Genomic DNA, 10,895 nt, shown 5'->3' on the forward strand with positions numbered 1-10,895 from the left:
CGCGCTGCGCCGCGGTGCACTGTGGGCAGGGGGCGGGGCGCGCGGCGGCGGCCGCTGCTGTTGGGGCGGGGGGGGCGGGGCGGGGCGGTGCCTCCCCGACGGCGCCGGCCGCGGCATGGGCAGGGGCGCGGGCAGCGGCATGGGCCGCGGCGCGCTGCCGCTCCTGCTCCTCGGCTGCCTGGCGCTGCTGCTGCTGCCGCCGCCGCCCGCCGCCGCCGCGTTCAGCTCCTCCCTCGACAGCGACTTCACCTTCACGCTGCCCGCCGGCCGCCGGGAGTGCTTCTACCAGCCCATGCGCAAGGAGGCCTCGCTGGAGCTCGAGTACCAGGTCGGCGAGGGCGGCGACCGGAGCGGAGCGGAGCCGGGGGGCTCCCGGGGGCGCCCTGGGCCGCCGCCGCCGGGGCTCGGGCCGCGCTGAGCGGCCTGCGGGGCTTTCGCGGGGCGGCGCGCGGCCCCCGCGGGGAAGCGGCCCCGCTCGCGCGGTGACCGACTGGGCAGGCGGCGGGGGCGGCGGGGGCGCTGCGCCTCCCGCTGCTCGTGTCGCGTTACTGGCGAGACCGTGTCTTAATGGCGGGTGGAAACTTTAAACACAGGAAACCCGGCAGGTTACCTCAAGGATAATCCCGATGGCTAAATCTTTTTTTTTTCTTCATTCTGCTAGCTGGTTTTGGTTTTACTTGCTAAGCTCTCAAGGTGCCATCCTTTAAATCAGTAAAAGTAGAACGTTAACTTTTGTGACCTTGGATGATGTAGCTCCAAAGCACAAATAAAACTGTTGCTGATGTACAAAACACTTACTTGCCTATCTTTGGGTTAAACACCTCTTATCTGGGAGGTTGAAGTTTTTCAAAAAGTCTTATTTAGCTAGACCAACATTAAGATCTTGAAGCTCTTCTTCAGAAGAACTGAGTTCTCCAGGCATCTGTGCAAAGACCTCACCTTTTCTTAACTAAGACCTTTTCAGGGCAAATAAGCACAGTGTGAGAAGCTGCAGTGAGTGTTTTCTCACCCTGCTACTGTGCCTCAGGACTGGCCTCGGTCTGTCCTCTTTTTTCTTTTTTCTTCCTTTTTTTTTTTTTTGGTGCCTCCCAACTGAGAATGCAAAGCAGAAGAACTGAGTTGCTAATCTTGATTATTTCCTAATTGCTTTAAGTTACATGCAAAATGGAACAGGAATCAAAGATGGAGGTGATCAAGCTCTGCTCACAGTCCTGTCTAAGCAAAATTAAAGTTTTTTAAAAAATCCTATTTTAGAAAGACAGTGCAAAGTAATGATAATGGCCCTTTCAAATTTATTACAAAGAGAACAAATGTCTTTAACAGGGAACTTACTTCTTCTACTCAGAGATAAATTTCTCTGCACTAATGGTAATAGTATTGATTCATCTTTCCAGTTGAATGTGTAGAAAAGGAATGCTATTCATGTGTTACTGGAAAGAGTTTGGGTTTTTTTTTTAATAGTTATCCTCAATTTAGTGGCTAAAGCACCAGAATATTTAAAGTGGAGATGCAGGTCATTCTCCAACGACATAATGCAGTAAGTGCTATGCTGATACAAAGTTTTGATTCAGTATGTTCAGATTGTATCATAGCCTTAAAGGTATATCACTACATATGTCTTTAATTAGATCAACTGTTAGCAGCTCATTTTCTCTTTTGGTGCATCTCCAGTCTTACTTTCAGTCAGGGCAAACTTTGCCCTTGATTTCAGCAGTAGATGACTTCTATACTCAAATAACTCACTGGAAAACGCCCCCGCACACCTCCACACACCCTGGCATGGACCAGGTTTAGTAATGTCATTGTAAATGTGATCCCTCTCTGCCCCCCGCCCAGTTACTACCTTTCCTGTTGAGAATTTCTACAACACAACCTATGTAGTGATACAACTGTAGCCATGTTAGTACTGTTAAAACAGCACAGTTTTGTTATGTTGTATACAGTTACTATGAAACTTTGAACTCTCATAGACAGATTCACCTTTTAAATTCTTCCTGCAACAGTTCCCTTACTTAGAAACTTATCTTCAGCAATGCAGACAGGAATTTCACTGTTTTTTTTGTTGTTGTTGTTTCATAGGTTTTAGATGGAGCAGGATTGGATGTTGATTTTCATCTACTGTCTCCAAAAGGTGAAACTCTAGTTTTTGATCAAAGAAAATCAGATGGAGTTCATACGTAAGTTTTACCTTTTTATAAACACTTAATGCTTTTTACATGGATCTTACCATAAGCTGAAGGATATTTTTGTTTTAATGATAGCTGTTAATAGTGAACAAAAGTAATTACTGTGGAGTTGAAAAAGGTATCCACAATCTAATATTAAAAACATGTTGTCAGTCATATAAATAAGGGGAAAAGTCCCCTATTTCTCTTTTTATCAAGGCATTAAATTAGAGTATAAGAATCCCACTGATATTATAGATTTTTCTTAGTCATTCACAATGTTTCAAAAGCCAAATAAAGGAAAAAGTAAAAGTAAGCTGCTGCTATCTTCATCATATTAAGACTTAAGAGTAGGCAGGGTTGGTTTTACTGTGACTGTGCAATCTGTAATGTGTCTTTAAATTTCTTATTTTTATATAAAAAGTTTACTGAGTTATTCCTAAATGCATGCTTGTCCCTCTTAAAGAGGAAAACTTGCTAATAAAACTCATCATTTCAGGACCAGTGCTAAAAATGTAATTAATTTAACAATATTTTGTTTATATATACAGTGTAGAAACAGAAGATGGTGATTACATGTTCTGCTTTGACAACACATTCAGTACCATTTCTGAGAAGGTTATTTTTTTTGAACTGATCCTGGACAACATGGGAGAAGATGGAGGACAAGATCAAGAGGACTGGAAGAAGTACGTTACAGGCACAGATCTCCTGGATATGAAACTGGAAGACATTCTGGTAAGTATTCAATCCTAAATTCTTCTGAATGTAAGAATATTTAGAAAAACTCGCTGTCATTCAGCCATTCAGTCTTGGTCTGATACATCATCCTGGAAGCTATTCCACTTGCCTGAAGTTCTACTGATACATGAAGCCCAATACCATGGATTTCTTGCTTCCACACAGAAGCTTGAGAATAGTTTTTGGAATAAAATTTCAGTCAGCTAGAAGAAGCTGTATAGATTTAGAAGTTGTTCTGCTTCCCATTCAAGCTTCCTTTTTCCTTACTGCTAAAATGGGATATTTTTCCCTAGTATCAATAAAATGAATATTTATAATATTAAAATATTGCTTAATCTCAGTGATGGAATTGGAATCACTGCATAGATTTCATCATGTTTGAAAATATAGTATTGGGCAAGTCTCTTGTTCCCATCTTTGCACAGGTGCCTCAGCCAGCATATGAGTTATTATTTCTATCTTAGACAATTTAGGAATTACTTTATTAGATTTTTTTAATCAATTTTATTTCCATCTTTTCCATCTCATAAACAATCTAGCTAGATCAGGAAATAATCTATACCACACTGCACGTTCACCTTTGCAGGCATTCAGAGGACATCTGAGAGAGTAGTGGTGAACCGCTAATAGGGCTGCTGAGCATGGTAGTATTACTGCTAAAGCAAGTGGAGAGAAGTAGGTGCTCTAAGTTACTCATCTGGCAGAGATACTGCACATAATGTCCTGAGGCACTGAGCAACTGCAGGGGGAAACTGTTCTCAGCTGATCCCAAGAAAATCTGTGAGGGACCTGCTCTCCTTGGCTGCTTTGCTTCTCATTTTTAATTCTTAAAGCTTACTTGAGTCAAACTGCTTCCAGTTTGTGACAACAGCAGCCACAGTTAGGATTTTCAGTTACTGTGAATGGTAAAGTTTGCTTAAACTATACACTGGTCCTGTGCGATGTAGGAAGATGACTGCCTCCCAGTCAAAGCTCTGTTTCCTTCCATGATCACTAAACGTTCAGATTACTGCAGAAGCAGAGGACTGCTTGGTGTTTCTGTAGCGTGTAGCACTGTGTTCAGCAGGATGCAGTAAAAGCCACTGTTTGTTTGCTGGTAGTTACAGACAGTAGGTATCCTGTTTAAAAAAAGTAAAATTGGCATCCAGAAAGACTCATTTTGAATACTTACTGAAGACAATCAGGTATAAGGAATGATGTTGTTTGTTGTGTCCTATTTATAGGAATAAACTAAAGCCAGATTTTCTAATGACAAAACAAACTTAATGTTTGAGATGCCAAATGTGTTGTAGATATATGAGGTATTTTTACATAGTTTAAGCCAAACACTGGATCTGAAAGTCAGACAGCCCTTCCAGTGACAAAGTGACAAAGCCAATTAGAGAAAACAAAGTCTAGAGGGGGGATTGCGAAGGAAACTCCTCTTACGCTAATCACAAGTAATATTCTAATGGATCTGAGAGTTAGTGTTGGGTATGTAAAAATATTTTTTCCAAAAGAAAAACAAATGCGGAACTTGTCTTCATTTGAGGTCCTTGCAGATCTTTAAAGCATGTAATTTTTGTGAAGTTAACACTAGTGTTTGATACCATTGTTTACCTAGTCAAGCTATTATATTACTTTTTGGAATTTCTGTGAGGACTTGCACAAATACTTAGCAGTTAAAGTCCTTAATTGCTAAAGTGCTTAAAGATAAACAAGACATTTTCTGGGGAAAATGGAGAAATATCTTATTTGTAAAGTTCTTTTATGCTGCTGGTGACATACGATCTTTAGTATTACCATAAAATTATCTGGCGTCCAAAAATAGCTTTTTTTGAAATGTTTTATGTTTAATATGGAGCAAGGAAAATGTCCATGGAGAAAAAGTTACTGATGGGGGGTTTTTTTACTTTTTTTTTTAATTTATACCATTCATCTACTATACTGTTACTGCACACATTACTCTTTTCACTAAAAGTTACCTCAGGTCCCATGGTGACAGCAAGAACTTAAGGCCTAGAAAATTGACACTTGATGAGATTTGCCTTTAGGTTGTGACTATCCATTATGCTGTGGATGAAACATAACAGTTTATAGGACCAAGTGTTTACTCTGTAAACCCTAAACACAGAGCGGATCTGGAGCAGCTGTTCTTAGGGCCAGAATGTTTATGTACTTCCTTGAGGCGAACTGTGCATTATTCATCTCCTTTATAGGATCTCTAGTCATCCTATTGACAAGATTTTTTTAAAAGTCAAAATTCTGCTTTAGTATCAAAGTTGAAGCAGTAGTTTATGGCCATTACAATTAAAGCAGAAGAAAAGAGATGGGAATGTAACATTACAATACCTCTTTTTTTTCTTTTTTTTTTTTTTTCCCCCTCCCCTACAGCTATAGACCTGTTTGGGTTAAAAGGTGCCTTAATCAGATTATTCATCAGAAAACAACTACCTTTGTTTTGCAACTCACTAGTACATTACTTGTTTTGGGTCTAATTTTTTTTTTACAGATAATTGCTTTTTACTTGCCTGAATACCTGGAATCACAGTTCCCCAAGATACAATGGAATATAAAAAAAATGGTTTTAGGTTTGACTTCTATCACACCTCCTATCCTCCAGTATGTGATGTCTGGGGGGAACAAGGTATTACTACTTGACCATAATGCCATGTTAATTAAGCCTTGTTAGGTGACAAATAATAAACAGGTTAGATGAATTAATGAAAACCCAGTGATAAAATATAGGTTTTATAAATGAAGTTAACTGTCTACTAGGTAAGAAATTAATACTGTATTACTACATTATTATTTAATACTTTCTATGTACTGCAAGCTATCTGTTTATATGAAATGTCCTTTTTTCCTCCTTCTAAAAATATTCTTTTGTTATTTACTAGGAATCCATCAACAGCGTCAAAGCTAGACTAAGCAAAAGTGTCCAGATTCAGACCCTACTCAGAGCATTTGAAGCTCGTGACCGAAATATACAAGAAAGCAACTTTGACAGAGTGAATTTCTGGTCCATGGTCAACTTGGGAGTAATGGCGGTGGTATCAGCTGTTCAGGTTTACATGTTGAAAAGTCTCTTCGAAGATAAGAGGAAAAGTAGAACTTAATATCCAGTATGATCATAAAGATATACAGGTGGGGGGAAGCAATAAATTGCTACAGGAAAGAAACAAAGAAAAACGTGACCTTTCAGATTCTTTTGAACAGCAGTAGACACATCAGGTTTCTAAGTCATATGGGGCTTTTTAACATGAACAAAACGCCTTGCCCCAAGCTCTTCCATCTTTGCAAGTGCTATTAACAAACAATTGTTTTTCATGCTTTTAGCATTTGTTAATCATTGTTAATGACTAGCTTATGCATAGCACAAAGGATGTGGGTTCATATGCAAAGTAATGTTAATACTGTCATCTTTTTGTTTGCATAAAACTTTAAATGGTAACTTAGATTTGGTTTGTTTGATGTTAAACATTGAGTGAATTTAAATCTGTGCCTACATGTTTACAAGATTGGGGCTCACAGAGTAGTCTGTGGTTACCATCATTTATCGTCAAAGCGAAGTGTTTTTTAAAAATACTCAGCTTTTGTTGTACAGCATCATGTAGAAACACTGGGCTAACATTGTGAGAACAAAATTATAGCTTTTTCATTTTTTTATATACAGATGGCTAAAATCAGCACTTTAAAGATAAACACTGTCAATGTGAAATTGAGTAATTGAGTCAGCGTTGAAAAGAATTAGAGAAAATAGGTGCAATTCCTGTTCATAATTTTTTGTCTTGTTTTGCAATCCCATTTTCCTTTTTGGCTGTTACATGAGATCCAAGATAAACTGACTATATATGGTGCACAGATGGATGCACACACAAATTGAAGCATGGTTTCTGAACTCTTAGTAATAGATGTGATCTATGTGTGATCACATCTAGATGTGAATTCATGTAATGCATTTTCAAGAAGTCATTTCTCATATTTTTTCCCTTTTATTTGCCAATTTTTTATTAGTATTTTTCTACTACATGTCTAAGACTAATGCAGCAATTAAGAGGGTGACTTGCATATGCATCAAAAAAGCATAGCTGCACATCTAAATTTTTCCTTTTTGCTCACCCTAATAGGTCTCTTAGCTGTGTAAGTACATTCTGTTCATATGAGCAGTGTTTGTAAATCTAGCTGTTTGTATGAGTAAGGAGGCATGAATTAAGGAAGCAATAAGGACAGGCTTCAAATTTTAGGATTAAATGAACATGTAACATGACTTAACTAAGGCAAAGCTATCCTCAAATTGCTGGCTTTTAATAGTACATTGTGAGTATGGAAAACTTGCCAAAAACCTTAAGTATATAAGAATGAACTTTTTTTAATAGTTCAAACTTAGCCATTTTTACAATGTGCCAAGTCATTGAAATTCCCTACAGAAATGAACTAACTACATCATTTCATCACAAAGTGTTTTAAAGACAATGAGTGTATTAGTGTTCTCCTTGTTCTTGGTTCGTCTGGGTATTAACAGCAGAATTGCAACTTTGAGACTTTCTGGGATAAAATTATTTTAGGGCGATAAGACAGGGTCAATATATGAATGAACAAACTTCATTCAAATGAAGTAGATGCTAGCAAGGGCTACAGTACACAGGAGCTGCGCTTCAACTTCAGACAATGGGACCTAGCAATAATATTTCTGGATAGTTTTTATAAATTAAAGTATTATTCCTTACAGAACTTATTACAGAGGATGCCAAAGGCTGCTGAGCTACTTGTCCCTTCTGCAAAGCTGCGTCCAAAATAAGACTGTTTCCCTTCAGTGTTCTGCATATCTTCTTTTCCCACATGATGCGTTCTATTCTCAACTGCTTGGAATTGGCAAGCTTATTAATTTGGTCAGGATAAAGCCTAGGAAAGATTAACTCTTTCTCCCAGTGTGGCAAATATTTTTCTGCCATTTCCGCCACATCTCCTGGCAGCAAAGTATCGTGTATCTATAACAGGACATAAGCCAAAGCTCACTGGAGTCAACTTTCAAGGTTTGGATCAGGTCCCCTCAGGGCAGGCAAATCAAGATTCTTCCTTTTGCTAGAAGAAAGAGGAGATCTATCTTCACTTGCATCGCCAAAAGTGTGATGCTACAAACCATCTGCACAATACTGTAACAGCTCTGTGAAACTCTCTGACATCTACCTCTTACATTTAAGCTACTAGATTCTAGCTTTCAGCTTAGACCTCCAACAGATGAGCTCTGCCAAGTTTTCCTAGAGCACCTCTCAAGGGATTAGGTCCACAGCTAATCTGCTCTGTCTCTCTGCCAGAGGTTAAACATCCAGTGCCAAAACAAGCCAGAATGTGCTTGCGCTTCACTTATCCTAGTTCAGTGTGGTATATTAGTTTAAGTTGCCTATGAATGCAGGCTTCTGATAAGACACCAGACTAAACTGCAGCAGCTTCTTTGATTAGGGACAGCAGTCTCTGGTACAGGGAAAATAATGCAACAATTATGGGCAGAGTTCATCTGGATGAAAGGATTATTTTCTAACTAAGAACCCTTACTGAATTTCTCCCCATTCAAGTTTGGCTGGTTATAGAAAATTTTAAACAGGGAATAAACTATAAAGGTTAACTGTGCTTTGACTTTAGCAGCTGGAAAATGTTTATCATAAGTGAAAGATTTGGCATTTAAACTTGCAGTTAAATAAAATTTCAACGGAATTTTGAAGAGCAGTCAAGTTGTATTTGATTGTATAAAATGTACAAAGGAAAACATCAATCTACAATAGTTTTTTTCTTAATGGATTTTTTATTCAGAATTAAATGTTTTTAGACTTGCAGATATTGAATAAGATTATGCAAAACCCTGAAATTTTCAATAAATGAAGCTTAAACTTGTGTTTGTGTTCTTCATTTTATAGTAAAGGAAAAATGCAAAAGATTGAGCATGCTAGGCTAACAAGAACTTTGAGTTATGCAGCTTTTAATTTCTTCCCTCATGCAAATGACTGTAGATTTACATAGCCGTCAGATCAGAATTTGACACCAACCTCTGTAATCTCTGTAAGAAAGTGCAGATATTTAGTTCTGAAGTGACATCAGATGTATGTCAGCTAATGAGCCTTCAATTTTTCAGTATTTGCACTTTCATTAATAATGGTATTTTGTATTACAGCTGCAGTATATCCCTCCCAAGCTGAGTGGCTTTCAGTTATGCATGCAATGAGGTTAGGAACAATGCTGGGAAGGATAGCAGGCGCTGTCTTGTGCAACGTTGCAGCAGAGATCAGTAATACTACTGAGACTAGTAATAGATAAGACAGTTCCAAATGACAGTAATTAGAATTACTCTTAATACAGTGCTTGTGCAAAGTACAAAGCAACATGCAGTTACTGCAGTAATATATCTTTGTCAATGGCCTGATTACATCATAGACAACTAATTCATGCCAAAAGAAATAAGCACTGAATTTTTGTTATGCACCCTCCCCACCCTTTGCCATGTAAGAATGTAGAAATACTGTGACATTACTAGTTATAAATTTGCATGCAATGAGGCATTCTCTATCTTCTGAAAGGGGCAACGTAGCATTCACCATCTGTTGTGGAAAGCCTTTCTTACCATTGTTACTCTCTTCCATGATAGGAACTCTTTTCTCCATCTGTTAAAACTTATTCCTAAAGTTTAGGGGCTCTCCCTATTTAAAACTTCACCTGAACCTTCCAGACAGAATTCAAGATGTACTATCATGTAACATATCTGTATGTAGAATAAACTAACTATTCCATTACTCAGGGCCATTCTAAAGGAAAAAGAATTCCACCTCACTAGAATCAGTAATGTGAATTCACAAGATCTTCAGCTTCTATTAACAGCTACCACTATAAAAAAATCTTATGCAACTACTTATTTGGGACAGACAAGGAATTTACTGTCCATTTAATCACTATGAAAGAAGTAATATTGTCAGTGTTTTAAATGCAGTGATAGTTAAACCAAAATTATTACTCTTGTAAACAATCTTGCAAAAAAGATGACAAAAATATTCTTACCTAAAATTGGATTTCCGGTTAAAGGTAAAGCCTTGCATTTGCATTTTGAGAAAAATCCCACTAAAATAATCCATTTTAAATAATGAGTGAAGTAAATTTTAAGAATTGATGAGCTGGTAAAATTGGAGCAAATGGCTGGTAGAAGACACTCAAAAGGAGGCTAGTTCATTGTTTGGTAGTATTATCAGTGCCAAATGACCATGGCATATCAAGGGAATCTAAAAATTGTACCAATTTGCAGTCCTGATTTTGCAAGTGTTCAAACCAGCAAGAGCATGGCTAAAGTCTGTTCTTCTGGTTTGAAATACTAGAGTTACTAATGTATACAAAACCTCACAGATCAGTTTCACTTACTTACCTCTAATCTGGCTTCCAAATTTTTTTTAATATCCTCTACATATTACCAAGTGGGAATGGTAGCATCTTGCACCAAAGCTCTCTTCAAGCTTCCAACAGCATAAGCAAAACTGCTTTTGCTGCCCCACAGTGCAGGATCTAGGTCCAGACCAGGTCCAGTTTGCCCCTTCTTCATGAAAAGGTGGAGCTACACCAGCAAAGCTAAAGTCTAAGCCTGAGCCCAGAGAATCAAATTAATTGCTTCAATTGCAGTAGCTTTTGTCCCACAAACCTAACCTCTTCCCTGGCATTAGAAGTCAGCATGGCTTTCTTGGAAAGCGGTGTTAAGAATTGGGTCTTGGCTATTTTGCTGCCCCAGGAGACTGCTTGCTTTGCTTATACTTAGAAAAAGGCCTGCTCCTTTTAGATATAGCACTGCTGTGGCCATACCAGTCTCTTATCTCCTTTCAGAGTGTTGCAGAAAATAAAAGTAGTAGCCTACAGTACTTCTTCACTTGCTGCAGGTACATCAATTAAATTGCACACACTGTCTCAGATGATTCCCCTCACTGATTAGTTTTCTATTTATTATTTTTACTTAAATAGGCTATCTGTAAGAGAGCACTC

At 38.4% G+C, this 10,895-nt stretch overlaps 1 protein-coding gene across 1 annotated transcript; it reads left to right on the plus strand.

Annotated features, from left to right (window-relative positions):
* Window positions 1-105: 105 nt before the first annotated feature.
* TMED5 (transmembrane p24 trafficking protein 5) lies at window positions 106-9,684 on the plus strand. The gene is made up of 4 exons (XM_067300919.1): window positions 106-328; window positions 2,080-2,177; window positions 2,717-2,903; window positions 5,786-9,684. Exons 1-4 carry the CDS (start codon window positions 116-118, stop codon window positions 6,002-6,004), a joined length of 717 nt encoding a protein of 238 aa, XP_067157020.1. The 5' UTR covers window positions 106-115; the 3' UTR covers window positions 6,005-9,684.
* Window positions 9,685-10,895: the final 1,211 nt, after the last annotated feature.

This window comes from Apteryx mantelli, chromosome 8, assembly GCF_036417845.1.
Source record: "Apteryx mantelli isolate bAptMan1 chromosome 8, bAptMan1.hap1, whole genome shotgun sequence".
In the NCBI taxonomy this organism is placed as follows: Eukaryota; Metazoa; Chordata; class Aves; order Apterygiformes; family Apterygidae; genus Apteryx; species Apteryx mantelli.